General features: G+C 40.7%; 1 protein-coding gene across 1 annotated transcript in view; it reads right to left on the reverse strand.

Annotated features, from left to right (window-relative positions):
• SYNJ2 (synaptojanin 2) overlaps positions 1-21,300 on the reverse strand; it is a 58,438-nt gene that overhangs the window by 34,306 nt on the left and 2,832 nt on the right. Inside the window, exons 2-5 of the mRNA XM_010161687.1 lie at positions 15,686-15,956; positions 13,219-13,444; positions 3,101-3,184; positions 1,209-1,270 (exon numbers count right to left, since the gene is read on the reverse strand). Of these exons, the coding sequence (XP_010159989.1) occupies positions 1,209-1,270; positions 3,101-3,184; positions 13,219-13,444; positions 15,686-15,956 (643 nt within the window). The remainder of the gene's footprint in view (positions 1-1,208; positions 1,271-3,100; positions 3,185-13,218; positions 13,445-15,685; positions 15,957-21,300) is intronic.

Below are 21,300 nucleotides of genomic sequence, written 5' to 3' on the forward strand. Positions count from 1 at the left end.
ATCTTATCAATGCTTATCAATATCTAAAGGGTGGGTGTCAGGGGGATGGGGCCAGGTTCTTCTCAGTGGTGTCCAGTGACAGGACTAGGGGCAATGGCCATAAACTAGAAAAGACAAGGTTCAGCCTGAACAGGAGGAAACCCTTCTTCCCTGTGAGGGTGACAGAGCACGGAACAGGCTGCCCAGAGAGGTGGTGGAGTCTTTTTCTATGGAGACTTTCAAAAGCCGCCTGGACTTGTTCCTCTGCAATCTACTCTGGGTGATCCTGCTCTGGCAGGGGGATTGGACTAGGTGATCTCTAGAGGCCCTTTCCAACCTCTACCACTCTGTGAATCTGTGTAAAACCATTAACAGTCACTAATGTCATGTCTGCTAACAGCTGCAGTAAATGAAATCAAAAAATTAACAGGCCTTACCCAAAATGAACCTAAATTCTTGATTTGCCAAAATAAAATCAGAATATAAATTAATCACATGACCTGACACTTACAAGTTGAAAATTCCCCACAGGCCAAATCCTTTGTGTCCTTTTCAGGCAATGTTCCCACTGATGTCCATGGGAGTTTGCCCTTAAAGGACAGCACTTCACAGTCAGATATTCAGAGGAATCAAGTTAATGTATGGCTTTTCTTTTTTTTAAATCTTTTCCAGCTGACAAACAGAGTATTAACGGTTTAAAAAGGTTTACAAGCCAGTCTTTGGGTAAAGAAGAAAACCATCAGCATGACAGCACCGTACAACACTCATCATAGAATAAAAAACTGTTCTTTCTGTATAGCAGTAAAATAATGAGACAAATAATAAAACAAACCCAGGTTAGACAAGAAGCAATATTTACTTTTTAATTGCCTAGGTTAAAGTGGTAAAGAACATATGTTCTGTGTATCTTAAGTGTACGTTCACATTTCTTGGCTCACAAAGGGTTACACAAAGGGTTACCCCCTTTTGCATACCACTCAGTATTTCTTACAGAAACAAGCCAGGAGACCAAATTAATTCAATTACCACTGAAAACAGACAGGAAAATGCACAAAAATATGTGATTAAATAAAGTAAACCCACTTAATAATCCCGCAACACCTGGGGGATTGGTTACACCATCTGTGAGATGTTTCTATCTCTCAGGATTTACTATGAAGACATAAAGTTGTGGAATCCTGGTTAACTGCCAGGCTGCTGTGTTACTGCTGAAGTGGAATGAATCTTACCTGTCAAAGGCAGGAGCATTAGCTTCCAGACCTCTGTTAAGCCTTACATGATGAGAACCCACCTAAAATAAAATATCAGAGAAGAGATAAAGAACTTAAATTGCTGGAGTCCTAAATCACTAGATGTCTCCCTTTTTCCTTCAGAGAAAACCATCTCTCTAACAGCACCAGACACTTCTAACAGACTCCACACACCCACACACATAATATCCTTAATACAAAGCCACAGCTTTTATTAGACAACAACATTTACAATTACAAGTGAAAACACGATTATCATTAAGCAAAGGGATACCTACACATCTTTTTATGGCTAAAAATATCACACCCCTTCGCCAGCTACCTCTAGCAAATATTCCACACTGCCTCGCGTGAGCATGCCGTGTGCCCAGCATTCTTCCCACCCTTCCCTCTGCAGTAAAGGCTGCAGTTATGCCAGTTCCATGGGCTGTGTGTCTTTCATCTTTCATTATTTACAGAACTGAAAAAGCATTAGAGCAGTCCTTTGAAAATATGAAGAATGAAATCCTGTGCCAATCTAATAGGACTTTTAATATGGATGTCAACAACAGTAGCCTCAAGCTCCTTTTGAATAGCAGCTAATGTTATTACAGTATGCAGAAGGCTTCTTTCCTCTCCAAAAACTACACTGCTAATTATTTATAGGATCATGCATTTTTTCCTGTACTTCATCATCTTCCTTTGTTTTTCACTAGGATGGTTTCTGTCATTCTTTCTAACATCAGTGCCAGCACACTCACATTCAAGGAAGACGAGTTATGAGTGTTCACCAACATAAATGAAAGTTGCATGATCTAATCCAGATTAGGAAAAAAAGTAGACTGTGTCCCTACTAAAAAGTTGAAAATTCTGTTTAACTGGAACACACAGAAACGGTACCCACTACCCAAAAATACGTGGGGAAAAGCTCTATGGCTTCATAACACAGAGAACAACAGCGCTGGATACAGTTTTACCACAGGCAGGATGTGTGCACAACCATACTGCTTTCTAAAAAGAAGCAAGTAATTGCACTGGATGTTGCTAACAGACAACAACACAGAACCTTCCTTTTGTGCTAAATCCAGTAGTTCTGGACAGTCCCTAGGTGCTAGATCTAAAGATTAAGAAAGTATCAAATAATCTTTAAAGAATCTAAAAAAACAGTTACATTATGTATTCTGTCTATTAACATATATGCATATATGTGCATACTCATTCCAGTTGCTTAGCGCTCAGTTCCGAGAATGCAAAGAGTGCTAGGACGATTCTTATTTGAGCTGGATAACTGTACATAAACTGTAAGTCACAGACCACATGTAACCCCCTAGGCTTGATGCAATAATCTCCTGATTAAACCCTACATCTCTGCATTGCAGAAGATCAGGTGATCATCACCATCACCCTTTTGTGTAAAATCTAACAAACATACCATTCCAGACATTATGGTTTGTATCAAGGTAATGTGCTCATACAGAGTTCCTGGTATCCCTAAATACCCCAATTTTATTGTAGAAGTCAATATCATCAAGCCAACTGGGCATTTCAGAAGGAAAGGTTATTCCAAATCAAATTGACAATGTTATATAGGTACCGTTGTAAGCTTCAAGCTTAGGACATTAGGACACAGTCCCTTACAAGTAGTCCCCTGTAGGGGCACACAAACACATGAAAATGTTAAACTTCAGTTAACTATAGCCATGTGCCTCATTTAGTTCTCTTTATATAAACACACAGAATTTCCTACAAGGTAAACCTAAAATGAAAGAGCTCAGCATTTTCACAGAATGAGCTTTGCAGCTCCTTTTAAAAAACAATTAACTTTTAGGTAACTTCTAAATTATAAGTAGCAGGAGAGGTATGTAAGGTAGGCTTTTTGCTTATTTGTTTACCTGAAGCCCCAGTTGCTCCCAAAACAGTGGAACAGAACCTCTGATCTGCAGAAAGGAAGAGACGTCATCATCCAAGTAAATTGTCTGCAAAAACAAAATAAAAGGAAGGAGTTCTGCAGTTAGACCTATCAGTCTGTGACCCCTTCATCAGGTGACAATTTAAGACACTGAACTCAAAGGGTAAAAAAAGTAAACCACGTATCTCACTGTATCCACTTACTGCTCAGCCACTTTTCCATAGTCCCACCGGCAGCGGAACAAAGCACAGCGTATTTGCTTTCACATCATCACAGCAGATCCAATTCGCTACTCACCAGAAATGAGAGAAAACTTTAAAGACCACCACTGTCAAGAAGGAAGGAATCTTTCATCCACAGTGAAGATGGATTAGATCTACCGGTGGAGACACTCAGGAAGAGCAGCCGTATGCTCTCCCCCTGTCTCTCTCATAAAATTTAACTGTGCAAAATGTCATTGCTCCTTGTGACCGATGATGGGTAATGTCAGGTGTGGGACAAGCTCATCTCTTACTTTATTTACTATTTCTTATTTCACTGCATGTTGGGCCTTGTCAGACTGTCCAAATAAATCTCAGTGAAACCAGCAGCTTTGCCACTCCCATTCTGAAATGCAGTGAACAGCATGTGATCTATTTCTTTTCCAGGAGGCTTATAGGGAGAGGCTCCAAACTCCCCACTTCCTTCCCTAACCAGACCTTGAACTCTCCCTTAATATTTGTTCTTACGATCACTGCCAACAAGCTGATTTTGAGTTGTGAAGTACAAAGACTGATTTTCCCCTTTGCCTTGCCCCTCCACCAGCCCCCAAGCGAAGCGTTACATTCTGTGTTAACTTAGCACAAAAGGTACTATCTTCAGATCCAGTATGACCACAGAGCAACTGTGCAAAACCCGGCTCACTCCCATGGCCTATACTTAGCAGTGGAATCCTGGCTGTTTGCCACGGCGGATACATGATACACATCTCCGTTATCTCATGCATGACAATGAGTCTTCTGCAGCCCTGTGGAGGAATGGTATCCAGGTCATCCAGGTAGCTGCTTCTCTAATCACATCGTATCATTTAGCACAACTGCTGCCAGCTGGCTAGTAGCTCCCAAAATAGAAAAAGAACGTGAAAATGGGTTATTCTACAGCTTTAATGTGGTTTGTGCTTTTGGATTTGCCACTAGATGTGCTGGCTGGGTGGCTCAGGGGAAATGCCTTCCTTTACTTTGACCTCTCATCTTTATAATCACTACCAAAGTACAATTTTTAGAGCTACGTATGTGAAAAGAAGAAGTAGAGCATCACCAAAGAGGTAGGTATTTAAATATCCTGTCACCAGTTTTGTCTAACTAATCTTTACAATGTTTTTGCAGAGCGCTTTCAGCTATCCCCATTTCACTGAGATGAAAGGCTTAAGTGGCTTTGTCAAGGACACGATGCTGGTGTTAGAATGATGGCTAGCCCACATGTTGTGAAAAACCGTATGTTTTGATGTTTTTAGCCTCACACCAATGAATTAAGGACCATTCCCTGTTGCATCTTATCCTAGCACAACGCCTTGCAAGAAAACGGGTTGGTCAGAGAAGCTTCGTTGCAAGGCCTACCTCACATTGAGTAACGTGGCTCTAAATCATGCTCTCCCAGTAAAGTTTCCTCAACATTGCCGGTACCTGAGTGCAGGAGCTAATTACCATGGCAACACACTGGTGCACCACTCTTTGCACACCTGTGCTCAGAAGAGTTCATCCTACAGTCGGACTACAGGAGGAGTGTGCAGGCCCACATTCTTCCTCTTCAGCACATCCTCACTCTGACAGGTTGTACCAAGATGAGTCAGTGACTTCTCAACACTGAATCATCTTTTCACTCACAGTCACGGACCCAGAGGAGACAATTCTAAGATAAGGCAAATTTGTGTAGCTCCACTGACAGCCCCAGCATTATCCTCACTCGTGCTAAATGATGATCAGGTCCTGAATCTATGCAAAAAGGAGGCAGGACTAGCTCACTTCAACATTTCACACAAATCATCACCACAGTGATGCGATGAGTTGAAATGAAACATCCAGTGATGATGCTCACAGACAAAGCTTCATATAAACTACAGTTTGGCCACTCAAACAGCTTGCTACAGAGAACCAGTTTTCTTTGCAATCTTCTGGACATCCTGTTTCCATAACTAACTGAAAAACCCACAGCTCAAGTATCTCTTTGGCCAGCTGTTTTAAAAGTCCCAGCTGCAAATTCTCCAGACCCACAGATTAAAAGATAATAATAGTAACTCTAAGTTAAATACCTGCAGTTTAACATCTCCCTGAGCTACAGTCCAAATGGAAAGTATTTCATCACAGTTACAGACCATGAATATATAACCTGCCTTCGTTATGCCAAGTACAGAAGAAAAAATACCAACCAAACATTTCTGCCTTTCTGCATTAACGGATGCTCATATTTCCACTTACTAGTGATTCAGCATCGTAAGCCAACAGATGTTTGTTACTATTATCACTCATGTTTTCCATTCACTGTTTTTCACCCATTACCTCTTCTGGTTTTTGCCCTATTAAACTGCCCATTGGGAAAACCAAACAACAAAAAAATTCAGACTATTTGAAGATCATCCCTGTGATCTCAACAGGATGCCCACATCCTGATGTGATGGGCTGGGGATGTCCTCTGTCAGGATGAGGTCTAATAGAAAACCCCTTGGTGATGATTATCTGTTTCTTTAAAATGCCCTTTTTTATGCACATTGCCATGTAGCTTTTAGAAATTCAGATGAGGTTTTGGAACTGGGAGCATGGCCTCTCCACACAGTCTTTCACAAGGCAGTTCTCCACATCAGCACACAGGTTTTTTTTCTTTTCACTTACAGGGCTCATCATTCTATTCTCTGGAGCAATTCTGTGGTCTTTCACAGTCCTCTCACCTCATTCTCATGACCCAGATGAATCCAAAATTATTTTCTTCAAAGCTGCTTGTGAGTTGGAAAAAGACCTAGCATTTTTTTATATGAGTGGGGGAGTAACACACTTTTCTGACAGTCATCCCTTCCTAAACAGACTATAACCATTTCATTAAGCATTACAACTGTGTAATCTTCCCTGAACTTCAGCAATACCCGCTATCCTTCATTCACCAATCCAAGGAAATGGCCTCAAGTTGTGCCAGGGGAGGTTTAGACTGGACATTAGGAAAAACTTCATCACCAAAAGGGCTGTCAGGCATTGGAACAGGCTGCCCAGGGAAGTGGTTGAGTCACCATCCCTGGAGATAGTAAAAGACATGTAGATGTGACACTTAGGCACCTGGTTTAGTGGTGGATTTGGCAGTGCCAGGTTATCGGTTGGACTTGACGATCTTTATGGTCTTTTCCAACCTAAAAGATTCTATGATTCCATGAACATGATCCTTGATCTTGACATTGCCTTCTACTACGTATGCCCCTTGACATTACAATAATAGTGGTAACAGCCTTCCTACCACCAGACTTCCTAAGCAAGCATGTTGAAAGACTGAGACTAAAAGGACTTTCCAGTTTAGGAATGGACATAATCTTAACACCATATACACTACAAGAAACCTCATTTGTTAAAATCTTAAATAAGCACTGATAATACATCCAGGTTAAAATTACACTCATAAATAAAAGATTACAACTTCATTGCTTATGCAATTCCAGCATTTATGCATGGATAAGTACAGAATTTCTTTTCTCATATTCTTCCAAGCTAACTATTCAAACACAATCAGTGTCCACACTAGTGGACAACACTTTGTCACTAGGGTTGATATGCACTGCTACCTACATCTTTTTCTTTGGGCTTCATAAAACTATTGTGGAGCCTTATTTTTTGTCTTCCATCCAAAATGACAGCAAGTTGTTGCCTACTTGACCCAGGGAGAATGTTCAATCCTATCAAACCCTCAAAACACTCAAGAACTATTTCATTAATCTCAAAGGATCCAGTTCATAAAACAATCTAATCCAGTTAGCTGGATGGCTTTTCAGGCACATTTCCCATCAGACAACATGAATAGCAACTGGATACTTAACCCATGTGGAAGACCTGTTTGCCTTGATAATAGATTGTCTGTACTCTGACCTCTGCTGTTCAAATGTGACATGTTTTTCTTTCAACTTCTGCTGTCTTAGACTATTTTTGTGGTCACTTTCTCTGACTCCAGGATCAAGGGTGATAGTGCTGACAGTTTAAGAGCACATTTCTCCATCTTCCTCTTCTGTTGCATAGGGTCAGACCTTGCGTCTGTGATCCAAAGACCTCTCATGGTAACACAAACTTCATGCACAGGTAGTGCTAGTAAGCTGCTGAGCAAGAAGCAAACATCTACATCAACCAGCTGGTGCTCTAATCCCAGTGCTGCTCCCATTCACCGTCTGGAATAATTTATTCGCTATCTCCAATGCTCAACTTCATTAGAGCGAAATAATTATCCAGTCACAACTTCAAACAGCAAAATTCATTACAGACTCAAGTGGCACAAAGACACAGTCCATAATAAAATGGATACTCATACGGCTTGTTCTGGGATCTCCAGCTCTGCCACACAACCCACAAAGAGCATGGATAACAGATGGCCTAAACATACCTCCCCATGGGTTCCTTTAACTCAGACCACAGGATCCAGGGATATACTTTCCAAAATAATCCTCTTTGCCCTGCCTGTGGACATACTAAAACTTGATCCAGAAAATAAATTAAACACATGATTGCATCCATTACTCTCCTGGAGAGCTATCCATCATGGTCCAAGAGTTATTGTGAAATAGGGATAATTTTTCTTAATCTATGACTGACATTTCTTTCTTAAACTGGAAGAAAGGGAAGGCTAATCCAAATTCATGACATTTCCTTTTAATGCCTTGTCAAGGTTTACATTTTCTTTACTGAACCGTTCCATGAAGGGAAAAACAACCAAAACCATTCATTTATCTTTGACAAATTAGAGTTGTTCCTGTAAGTTGCATGCTAAGATACCAAGAGTTAAGCATGACTCTTTGGGGGATAACTGGAGGAGGAGCTGAAATGTAAACAGGGACAGGCACATCAACCAAATGAAGAAAGCACACTTGTTTCTCAACGCTATCAGCAGAAAAGAATGAGAAGAATGTGATATAGCTTCACTTTAAGGGACTATTTAGGGGAGGAAGAAATGGTGAAGAGAAACATTTAAGATATAACTGAAAAACAGATCGATTTTAAAACTACTTGAGGATTAACTGCAACACTGTAAGTAGAATGGGCTGTCATCCCATTACAAAATACTGGCAGCAAATCAGGAAGTACACATTAGAAGGATTTTTAAAAAAACATCTTTTACCATCATGTTTTGTTTTTCCTTAAGTGTTTCCTACAACTTTTTTTTTTTCTTTGTGAAGATGCAAGGCAAATGATCAAATATCGTAAAGATCTACTAGTAGGGGTTTGGGCTTTTTTTGAAAAGCAAAAGTGAAGTGAGATATTTAACTTTTCCCCCCTTCTTCTCAAACACCGTGAGTCACAGCAGTTAAGTGAGCCCACAAAAAAATGACTCATTGCAGAGCTAAAATGCCACAAGGCTAACTCAGTGGGAGACAAAAGCATACCACCTATGCATAAAAGAGCTGCCTGGAGATAAGACTAATTGTTTCTCCCTCTTCTAAAAACAGAAAAATGTTAGAAGTAGTTCCTATAAAGGGGGGAAAAGTCCTGGCTTTTCAGAATCCTAGGGTGCTATTTATCCATGAAAGCACACAGCCAGCATGCCATTATACTGTACAGGCTGCAGCAAATGGAAACAAAATGTTACTCAGCCAAGATATTACTTCATAGGCGATTAGTCAGTAGTCTACTATGAAAGTAGGAGAGAGTTTATTCTAGGACTCTTACTTCCTAATGGTAAGTGGATGCCAGCTTGAACTGGATCTCAGGCATCCCAGTGGTTAGCCCAACTCCGCTTTCTCAGGACTCACAGCTTGGCAAAACTAGTGTATCACCATTAGCAACAGCAACCTTCTTTTCTCCTTTAAAAACAAAAATTGTGTTTAAAAACACAATCCTTGAAAACTGCAAACCCTTGTTATAATTTCCAACCTACTCAGGCCTTCCAGCCTATAGCCATTTCACTCTTGCACTTCTGCTTGCCCAATGGCAAAACACTCAAAAGCCTTCAGTTCTCCCACTTCACAGGAACAAAGCACAGCCACTCCTGTGAAGGGCCTGCCCCAACCCCAGCTAAGGGAAACATTAGCTTCCAAATACCGTTTTGCCACTCACCAGGAGCCAATCCTCAGGTTTTCTGCTGGGATTTTTCATGCTAACCATTTACAACATAATGTACTCCAGGAATATAATTAAATAGAATGAGGATAGCAGAAGTATTTCCTGTAATTAGGCAACTGCTAAGTGCAGTGCCACAAATGTGAGACTGATCTGAAAGAAAGCTGACAACCCTTTCTAACATTTTCTTTCCGCTGCATTTCAGCAAGAGAATATTCTTCAAATCCTGAGCAATGTACTTTGCACTAACGCTCAAGAGAAGGCTCTCAACTAAAATAGCAGACTGTACCAAGTTCTTATTTAAAATGGCATATGTCTCTTCTTCTGTTCCCATGTTCCAGGGGAAAATTCCACTTTTTGGTGAGCAGACCTATCTGCATCTCCCAGTGGAATGACAGACTTTCTAGAAAGATGCAGATGCTGCAGAACTTGACTTGCAGTTGCTTTGGAGCAGAGGCACAAAAGAGAATTATTAGCAGGGAATTCAGAGGCTGACATTAAAGACCCAAGCACTGCAGGGGAAGAGTTTGGCATCCAACAAGCAGAATTTGTGGAAGCCTGAACACTAAGTGAAAAGCTGCCAGGCCAGCCTACTGAAAATGCAGGCAAACCAGGAAAAGGGGGAATGTGAGCAAAAAGCCATCCACATCCCCGAGGAGAACTCTGACCACTGGGCAGAAAGTGACATGTGTAACACTGTGCATGTTTTGAGCATGTCCTGGTAATCAAACCTCACAGGCAGAGTGGGGAATAACAGCTTGCAACTCCTCCAGGCCTTCTGCTGAGCACCGCTGCACAGGCATGTCTAAGGTAGCTCTACGTGCATCCCTCGGCAGAACCACGTGAAGAGGTTAAAGCTGTACCATCAAGGCAACGCCTGAGAGGAAATTTTGAAAGTACCAAAACATTGCTGGATTTAGGACAAAGAGGTGCCTGAAAGCATGCCTGCCGCAATGCAGTGGGACAACAGAAAGGACAGCCCTGAGTGTGAGCTGCTACACCCACATAATGCCACGAGGAAATAACAATGCTGAAGTCCGGGCACTTCAAGGGAAAATGCCACCCTCAGCAGTCAGGCACAGTCCTGCAATGACACAGCTACAACCCTTCCGGAACAAGCAGTGACACAGTTAGCTTAAGTATCTCTATGCTATGCACACAGTCATGTAGAGATGTCTCACCAGCCTCCCCCTGTGAGGGCCACCCAAGCAGTCCACTTCCATTGTATGTGCACTTACATACACAGACATGTACATACACGTATAAAAACAATCTATGCTACATACACAGTTTTGTAGATCTGTCCAGAAGCCACTGGAAACAACCACATTTTAGGAGCAGATCCTTGTCCTTTACTGAAAAGTACTACCAGCCACTGATATAGGGAAATCGACTGCACCCTCAGAAAATTTGCAGGTGACACCAAGCTGAGTGGTGTGGTTGACAAGCCTGAGGGATGGAAGGGCAACAAGAGGGACCTGGACAAGCTTGAGAAATGGGCTCATGTGAACCTCATGAGGTTCAACAAGGCCAAGTGCAAGGTCCTGCACCTGGGTCGGGGCAACCCCCAGTATCAATACAAGTTAGGGGATGAAGGGATTGGGAGCAGCCTTGCGGAGAAGGACTTGGGGGTACTGGTGGATGAAAAGCTGGACATGAGCCGGCAGTGTGCGCTGGCAGCCCAAAAGGCCAACCGTATCCTGGGCTGTATCAGGAGAAGCGTGGCCAGCAGGTCGAGGGGGGGGATTCTCCCCCTCTACTCTGCTCTGGTGAGACCCCACCTGGACTGCTGCGTCCAGCTCTGAGGCCCTCAGTACAAGGAAGACATGGACCGGTTAGAGCGGGTCCAGAGGAGGCCACAAAAATTATCAGAGGGCTGGAGCATCTCTGCTATGGGGACAGGCTGAGAGAGTTGGGCTTGTTCAGCCCGGAGAAGAGAAGGCTCCGGGGAGACCTTATTGTGGCCTTTCAGTACTTAAAAGGGGGCCTGTAAGAATGATGGGGGCAAACTTTTTAATAGGGCCTGTAGCAATAGGACAAGGGGTAATGATTTTAAGCTAAGAGGAGGGAGATTTAGACAAGATATTAGGAAGAAGTTTTTTTACAATGAGTGTGGTGAAGCACTGGAACAGGTTGCCCAGAGAGGTGGTAGATGCTTCATCCCTGGAAACTTTCAAGGCCAGGCTGGACGGGGGTCTGAGCAACCTGGGCTGAAGGTGTCCCTGCTCACTGCAGGGGGGTTGGACTGAATGACCTTTAAAGGTCCCTTCCAACCCAAACCATTCTATGATTCTATGACATATTCTGCTTAGAGACATTTCTGTATGATGGCTCTGACTGCCAGTAATTACTACCCCTATTCAAAAAGGAAAAGGTGATTATACTTCAATAAGAAAGCACTCATTCTATCTGGCACAGATTTCAGATTCTTCAGGGTCCATTGCTTTTTGTTCATTTTCAAGGCAATAGGCTAAACCATGCGTAATAAAAACGACATTTATTTTGTTTGGCTGTGTCAATCATGGGAGCCCACTGAATGCATTTCACCCATATATTTTGACTCAAGATCAGCTGGAAATAAGGTTTTTCATGATGTACATATAAAAACTGTGTCATACCACCTCTCACTGGAAATAATCCCCCATAAAGCAAAGGGGAATATAAAGTGGATTAAATTTGTCTCTTCCAAAATGAGTTGCCCTGAAATTTGTCTTACTCAGAAGATGTTGGGTTTTTTCCCTGCTTCCTTTACTAGCCAAAGACAGTTTCTCTCACAGTGAACACAGTTCCTTGGCTGGGCAGTTTCCTCTTAACTAGAATAATCTATTTGAGTGCTGAGAGGAGTTCTTCACCACAGCACAGCATACACTACCTCTCTTCTATACAAATGTTGTCCTCACTGGCCTGCAAAAGTCCTGTGAGGCGGGAAGTTAATAATCACTCTGATTTTATAGCTGAACAACTTACTGTACAAAGAAGTGATGGCTTCAATCCAACTCAGCAGACAGGAGTAACTTGAAACATGAATATTTATGATCATAAGATTTTATACGATTCTAAATTACTTCCTTACAGTCAAAAGCAAATATCAGCTCTAGTCTTTGCTGAAAATTACCCCCAGAGTCTCTAACCAAATTCTTTTCATCAGTGTAGATACAGTTATGCCATTGTAGCGCAACAGAATTTCAGTGGCTAGTCGAGCAAACCTGGTTGTGTGGACTAACACAAATACTTACAATAAATGAAAGAAATGAAGTGTAGAGACCATTACTTTGTAGAAAAATCTTTTAAACTAATTCTCCAACATTCTATAGCATGAGAAACATGATGAATTTTAGAAACAATATACTTTAAAACACATGAGTATGAATGTATGAGTGCGACATTTATTCTGGAACAGTTTTGAAAACATTCCTCTGTTTAATACACGCGTCTTATGACTGATAATTCTAAGCAAGTTTCACGCAATTGAGAATCTTACTGTCACACCTGTTGGTTCCACATGAATTAACACAAAGAGCTCTCTGAATGGTTTAAAAACCCATGTCAATATTTCAGCACTATATCAAATGTTCAGACTTCCACATTCAGGAAAAAAAGTCCGGAAGTATTAGTGAAAATTGTGTGCATGGAAAAGCCAGAAACACAGAAAAAGAACAGATGACGAAGAAATGCTCAATGGGCAAGAACATAGATCTGTTATGCAATGATATTTTAAATATTCCTGGAAAAAACACTCGCTGAACTCCTTTAATTCTTATTGGAAACTCTGCCCCAATTATACTTGAGTGGACTGAATTATTCAAAGCTATTGGATACATCTGCTTACCTGCTCTGTCTCAACAAAGTTAGATACATGTCCATCATCATTGACCCCTCGAATGTGAAACCGGGCACCAGCGCGCTCACAGCTGATACGAGAGATGAGGCAGGCTTTCGCCTTCTTGTGGGAAGCATAAACAGTGCGAATGTCCACTACACCACAGACCACTTTCAGCAGCCAGTCAGAGCAGTTCACCTGGTAGTGTTTGAAGGGCACATGCAATAGTTGGTTCCTGAAAGGTTCAACGACATAGAGATACATTACTGAACACAGCAGACTTTAATAGCACAGCTACCACCAAGGTGCTGTCTTATCCTGCACTTGTCTTATACATTGAGAAGCAAATGTCACCTCTTTCAGCTCTAGAAATACATTTATATTTGGTAACCTTTTTCATAAATTACAGTGCTGTCAAGCTAATTACTTTCTGAACAGTACTGCCCAGACCTTAGCATACACTACAGGATGAAGAGCCATTTTAAATCTCAGGATTTTCTGAAAAATTTTTCCAAGCAGAACCTGGACACCTAAGTCAATTGAGATATTGTAAAAAGTGCTACTAAAATCAAGAGGAATATCTGTTTAAACCTTCAATTTATTTTACAATCAACGACCCAAAAAGCCTATCACATCGGTTAACAGTGATGCTAGTCTCTTCTTATGGTTTTCCTTGTTTCATTTTTCAAAATGTGCCTTTAGTCACCCATGACGGCCTTTTTATGATCACTTATTGCTCAACAGTAAATCTGTATGAGTTACTACATCTAGCGAAACCCATGAAGAATTGTACAGCGTTTCTCTGAAAAAGGTGCAAGTCATTCTTACATTTTTAAACTACGTACGTAACTGAAAAAACAGCTCTAAAACAATTTTGGTACCTCTTCCACCTGCTTCTCCTAGCTCTACTCACGGAGGAAGTCCTCACTCAGACAAATTCCAGTACAATTTTTTTGTTGTTGCATTTCATTTAACAGGTGATTTGTGTTGCTCATAACTAAGGTAAATAGTTACATGATGAAAACTGCCAGATTATCCCACTGTTTACTTTTCTCAAGAATCTATTGTTTGGTTTGAAATCTCCAATATCACATAATTACCTCAGATACATTTTATGTGGGACATCGTTTTGTCAAAAATGGGATGCTGTTGCCATTCATCCCTGTTCTACAACACACAGGGGAATGGAACCTCTTCAAGGGCTACTTCTAGATCAGCCAGAAGCAGCAAAGAAGGAAAGTTCAAATACCTATCTTCCAAGAAAAGTTTCAAAAGACAGAACAGGAAAAAAAGTTGCTTTAAAGGCTCTTTATTCATTAAGGGATACTGCCATCTTAGGAGTTTCATCAGTAGAACGCAGCTCGTTTGTGCCATGTGTCCAACTGGACATGTTGGAGAGCGTTTTGAGAGGGATGCGTTACTAGCAAAGCTGAAGGCAAGTTTTATACATCTCTCTTTCTGAGTTAAACTCAGAACAGTAGATCTTACCAGTCAAAAATCACATCATAGCTAGAAATACTACTTAGCCTGAATGAACTGCTTTCTCATGTTTATCATCCATTATGAACTTTTTTGCTTATTTAATATTCACCTACTTTGGGCCACAAGAGCTACCACACATTCTAGCAACACACCCATGTGTAACTGCCAGTTATTTTCCACCTACATCATATACCCCTTGTTTATTTCCAGTACAGTTGCGCTTCCTGCGTGGCTGTCTTTTTGTTTAAAAAGAAATAAATGAGGGTATAGGAATTGAAGCATTCTGTGAGAACTTGTAAAGCAAACATCAAATTACATCAACGGTGAACCCACCTAGGGAAGACAAACCCAACATTCGCGTGTGTTCCTTCCCACTCAACCAATACTTACCACAAGAAATACTTTTTCTTTGCCTTATAAGCACAAGAAAGTAAGAAGAACAGAGCAATGTATCACAGGATATTCCTTCTGGGAAACATACATTTACACTGAGCTGCAAACATTAATATTGAGGTTTTCAACATAAAAACTAGGGCACATTATTGAAACATTAAACTGTAGACTTTAAACACACACACTTTTAAGAAACAGAAGATACTTCAGCACAAACGATGGGATTTATGAACAGTTAACATACAGGTTTCTATTAGATAACTGTTAAAGCAAACTACCAAAAAGAACTGCAGGGGGAAAATATTCATGATCTACAGAGACATGTTTCTGGAGTAGGAGGAGTACCTCTTGTGTTACTTTCTTAAAAGCACAACATGTCCAGGTATTAGAATTGCATTTCACGATCAGATTAATTTTACTTAAACAGAAGTTACTTGTTTGACCCAGGTTTACAATGAATTCACCAAGGCCTCGTGCCCTGTAAACTGACGTGACAAGGATGTGAGAGGAGGTGCACCTGAAATGCGTACATTCATCGCCCTCTGAGAATGTTTGACCAATCAGATGCAGGTGGGGATGACAGGAGACATGCAGTACTAACCAGAAGAACGAGTTACCAGATTCATAGTGGTTATCACCCTGCTTCTGAGCCCGCACAGTCAAGTCAAAGTTTGAGCCTGCATTAGGCCAGGAGAAATAGAACATCCCAGAGTTCAGTATTTTCTTCAAGGTAGTAACACGCTCCTCTTCCTTGGTTTCTTCCTGGAGAGGACAGAAATCTGTTGCAGTAATTTTGTAAACTTCAGCGTCCAGGATTTTTCCCACCGATGTACAGCCTGTCACCAGGACCAGAAAGTGCAGCCGAGCATTACCTACAAGGTGACAGATAGTTACGAGAGGGTTACAGGTGGGGACACAGGCTATGCCATGACACATCAGTGCTGTCATATGCAATGGTGACAGGGCTCCAGCAGAGGCCACTATCTTTGCTTCAGAGGAAAACCAACGCAAACGACAAGCCACCCACGGCCGGTGTTCACTTACATTTCTTAATTCCTTTTGACTGCAGATGAGTGAGTGCAATTGCATAATATTCCACAATCAATACTTGTAAATTCCCATCCTTTGCTGCATTACAGTGTGTTTCTCCCACTTATTTTATAATGGGCAATGAGCTCTATGTTAGGACACTACTCAAAAAATCAAATCTCACCACCCCAGCGAATATAGAGCTTTCACTGGATTTGACTGAAGGGAAAAGACTGGTCATTTACAAGGTAAAGTGTATTCTTCACTATGGATTTTTGAAACTGACTTCTCAATTTTAATGATATGAAGCATTCAGATTTCTTACTGGTCTCAGATGAAGCTGGGTGTGTTCAGGCATTCAGAAAGTTTCAGTATTACAGATCCTTGAGATTTTGCTTTATATATAACAAAAAGAGCTTACATGATTAGATGACAACCTCAATTATCACTAAAAAGAATTCCAGCTCTTATGACTGTGAAATAAAGTGTGAAAACATGAAGCAGCTGAACTTCAGGGTCCTAAAACTAGAAGATAAATACTGAAGCTTGAGAACAGCACTGTAACCAGAACTCTGGTACACAACAGGATTTCAACCTCTGCTCATTCTCTCTGAAATGCTAAAGTAATTAAGAAACAGTAGAACAATTGTTCTGAAAACACTGGTTTTCCTAGGAACAAACTGTTTGATTCTGGTCTCTAGCGGAGACAATGTCATCCCATTCACACCAGTCAGTAAGAAAAGGTGGAAGTGAGCTCTATTGCCCTAACATAGCAGGAACAACAGCTGACCTGCCAAGAGCAAGGTAAGGGCACGGTGACAATCTGAGGCAGTATGGTTTCAGAGAGCAAAAGGGAACACTTCGTAGGACCACTCTTCAACCCCCCACAGTGGCCCACTGTCTGAAAATGCAGACCAACTCTCACGCAACAAGTTTTTTTCTGAAACACCAGCTGGGGACTCCTTGCTTCCAGATCACGGGTTGGCTACAGACACTTGAGTTCAGAGTGGTTTTCAGCAGGGCCAGAATATTTGCGTAGGCACATGGGACTGGAATGGCAGGACAAGGTAGGACATTAGATCCTATTCATTCTGTTCTGCTGACTCCAGTTTTGCATAAAGGCCAGTGTAGGTGGTATTTGCTAAAAAGCTCTGTTCATCACATTTCCTTCTGTAACAAGGGTATGCTATGCTCTCCTTCTTGAGTGTTTTTAAGAAGTACGTCTTCTGTACTCTTCTAGATGACACCATACTGGAGGGTTATATATATATATAACCTGACAGTTCATTCCTCCTTTGCATGTGAGTGTGCATAATTATAAAGGACTAAGAGCAGGAGATACATCAGTTATCACCATGGTAGCTCATACCTGACTAAATACCGTCTTGCAGCCTCCAGAAGGGGTTAGGAAGATTTAAGCTGTCTCTCAGGATAGTTAATAGCTTCTGTCACTTTGCTGAAACCAGGCAAAACTAATCAGCTCAAAGTAAAATTCATTCATGAGAATTTAGAAGCAATGCATAGAAACACTATTTATCTGCCTTACTATCAGCCAGCTTCAGGGACAGAAAATCAGTAGCAACAGCCTTGAAGAGCAGTCTGTCTGGGATGCTGAGACAAAGAATACAAGTACTTCAATTGGCTTCAGTGACCTTTAACTTTTCTAGAGGGTTCAGAATAGACTGAATGAGAAAGTCAACATAAATTTTTGACCTTTTTGGCTATATTAAATAATACTGGTCTTGTTATCTGTGGTTCTGTCCTTCAAGGAGCTTGTAACCTGTGGACAACAGCATCTAAACAAAGCAAATCTTTAGTTTAAGGCGGCAGTGAGTAGGAATAAAGCATGACAGAAAAGCCAATCAAAATGACACAGTTTTGCCTTACCTAGAAACTTGCTGTACCTTAGTAGAGACTCTCTTCACTGCCTCCTCCGCACAACGACTCACTCCCAAAATGGGAGGCTCATCTACACATGCAGAGGTTCAGCATCTCTACTCCCCCAAATCACTAGCTAATAAGCTCAGAAACAGTATTCCAGATAAGAAGCTACTGCACTGTCCCTGAAGAACCAGGAGATGGATGGCTTTCTGAAAATCCTTGCCCAATATGCCTGCTGCTCTTGGCACAGGGAGCAAGCCAATCAGTGTCTTATTGACACAGCTCAAGCCTGTGCCCTGCCCCATTTTTATTCACAGCAGAGCCATAACCTCAGGGTTCTGAGCAGAAGTAGGGCTCCCACCAGCCTTTCACCCTTTTAGAACCTCGAACAGCAAACTTAGTACTACCAAAACACTATTTCGCTATGCATCTTTTAATCATGTCCCCATTAAGCTCTACGAAATTACCCACCACTAATCTATACAGCGAAATAAATCAAAAAACTTCCCTTCTTTGCCAACAACATCAGTTTATGTCTGGGAATCTCTTCTTTTAATCCCAAACCTTTTTTCTCACACCCCAGGCTACCAATGTTTTAAAATACATTAATAACTCCACTGAACAAGTTTGTGATGAAAGTTATAACTGCGCTACCTCCACTCACGCTTTCACTTGTGCATTTTGTAAGTGGAAATGCTAATCCAAGGAATAAAATAAAAGCATTACATATTCAAATAGTACCCATTATGCCAGAAACCTAACATTACCAGCCACAGGAAAAATGCTTCTGCTTTTTTGCCAGTCACCAAAAGTATTATTATTATTATGGATATATTCAAGCCAAAAAATCAGTCCATTTACTTCTAAATTTAAACTTTAAAAAGTCAATGTGGTTTCTTTTCTGGTATGTAAATGTCAACAAGCCATAATCTTTCCTGTTGAAAATAGAAACTTAACATTAAAACGCTGAATCAACGACAACCCTATCTAAATGCACTTAAATTTAAGGGTAGAAATTGCTTCAATCAGGATGGATACTTCTACTGGAGCAAGTAATTTTTATAAAAAGCAAAATTAAAATCAACTTTATCCACTTCTAGAAGTTGCAGATACTAAGCTATTCACTCTTTGCAAAGAAAGTAACATTTTTAGCAGACAAGAATTTACTGAAAAATTATATTAGTTCCTAAACAATTCATTTTTATTATCCAGTAAATCTTATAAAAGAATGCAAGAAGTTGCATTCTTGGTTTAATATATCCACTCCCCCAAAAAATAAAATAAAAGAAAAAAACAAACCAATCAAAAAAAAAAATCCTGCTACCAACACAACATGGAATTTCCTCTTGTGGGTGGATTTCTGAGGCCATGGCACAAGAGATGATTTTCTTAATTAAATTGGGTTTGCTGAGCAAACTGTGAAAATATCACAACTTTAATGAAATAGATCAAAGTGAAACATCCAGACATTCCTTAAAGTTAGAAGGTATTTCCCCTTAGAACAGTCAAGACTATTCCATTAATCCCTGCAGCCTTAACTTTTCAAAACTGCACTACCATTTCCAATTCTGTAATTATACTGAAAATACTGCTCCTTGTAAGTTCCCAGTGAAACTGGTTTTATGCAAGCAACACTTGAAGTAGCAGACTAACACCAGTGACAACAAAAATACATCTGCTAGTCCAGTCAAGTCCCCCTGGGCAGCAACATGAGGAAGCATATTATGGGGTTACAACCTCTGAAAGGAGTTAAACAGTATTCAAGGTATTTATGTTTCTTCTGTCCAGAACATCAACAGCAACATGGAAAAAAAATACTAAAGCCGTGAAATGAGCAGTCATTGCTTAAGTGTAAGCTCAAATGAGTTGGGAAGTAGAGTTTTAAAATGCTGGCAGTGCATCAAGATCAAAGGGAAAACTAAAACTAAATCAATTTCCTCAAGTCAGTGGCCCTGCCAGTACTAGCACTGCAGCCAGTCTACAGAGGCTCCCTGCTCTCAGGAACTCCCTGCCTATCTGGAGTAGGGGACAGGCCAAACTCCAGTCTTATTTCTTGAAACAGGAGCCCAACAGTTCCTATCAGAAAAAGTCATTAATGAAAGTACACTGGGTGAAAAATGTATGGTAGTTTTCCCTTGATTTCATGTGCAGTACAGTAGCAGAAAGCACGTTATATTCAGCTGACAGCTGCAAAGTGCATGATGAATGGGACCAGCACTAAGGCCAATAAAAATCTACCAAAAAAAATGGAAAAATTCTTTCTGTGAAGTAATCAAAGCTCCAGGTCTGGCTCTTACGCTTCACACTGTACCAATCACCGTATTAGCTGCAGACTATTTACTGAGGGCCCCACCTTGGAAATTTTTTTTTTCCCCAAAATTCTACAAGTAGTTTCATGTACAATCCTGCTTCATATTAGCCTTTCTAAGCTTTACACACAGATGAAACTTATTTAGGAATATAAGAACTGCAATTGACAATCATACCCATGGAGATGTCCCTCATTTCCTTAGGATGAGATCTGGGATGTTTTAAAGAAATCCATGACATAGTTTTAGAGAAAGAAGCGAAGCGTTCCTTACAGGTCATGCTTTCTTCAGCAACACATCTACGAAAAAGCAAGCCTCACCTACAGTACTAAATAAAAAACCAAGCACTTCCAAAGCTTATGGACCAAATTTTTATCTCAGATAGATGTGTACAAATGTTCATGCATCATGACCAAGATCATTATTTTTCCCCATTACAGCTATAAATCACAACAGCCATCTGTAAAGAAAACTTTTGAAGAAACGTAAGAACTGTTTTGCTCACAGAGATATGTGCTGAATGCCCTTTTATCAGGTTGGCCAAGGGAGGCAGGGGATGGAGAATATTTGGCATGGAAACAGGACCAAAATAACTTGAATCCATTTTTTCAAAAGCTCTTGTGAAGCTAACTGCCTTAATCCATGCCGAACAGGAAACACAGTTTGGGTACGTCACACCCTACAATAATAGCTGCAGTTTCTGTATTTAACCTGTCTAAATGACACAAAGCAATTGTTTCCACTGCAGTTTCTGGGATGACTTCAGAATTGCTTATTATGAGCTGCAGTAAAAAGAAGGCAATATTCAACTCTTATTTTGCCCTTCTTAACTGTAAATATTTCATTCAAGACTACCTTTTTCTTCTAAAAATAAATTTGCTCCACTTTTTGATCTTTCTTCATTCCAACACAGTTATGCCATCACCTTATATTGCCCCAGTCTGTTCCATCTCCATTCCACACATACCTCCACTTCACTTTATAGTCCACATGAAAA

The sequence above is a fragment of the Eurypyga helias genome, unplaced genomic scaffold (assembly GCF_000690775.1).
Source record: "Eurypyga helias isolate BGI_N326 unplaced genomic scaffold, ASM69077v1 scaffold28361, whole genome shotgun sequence".
Classification (NCBI taxonomy): Eukaryota; Metazoa; Chordata; class Aves; order Eurypygiformes; family Eurypygidae; genus Eurypyga; species Eurypyga helias.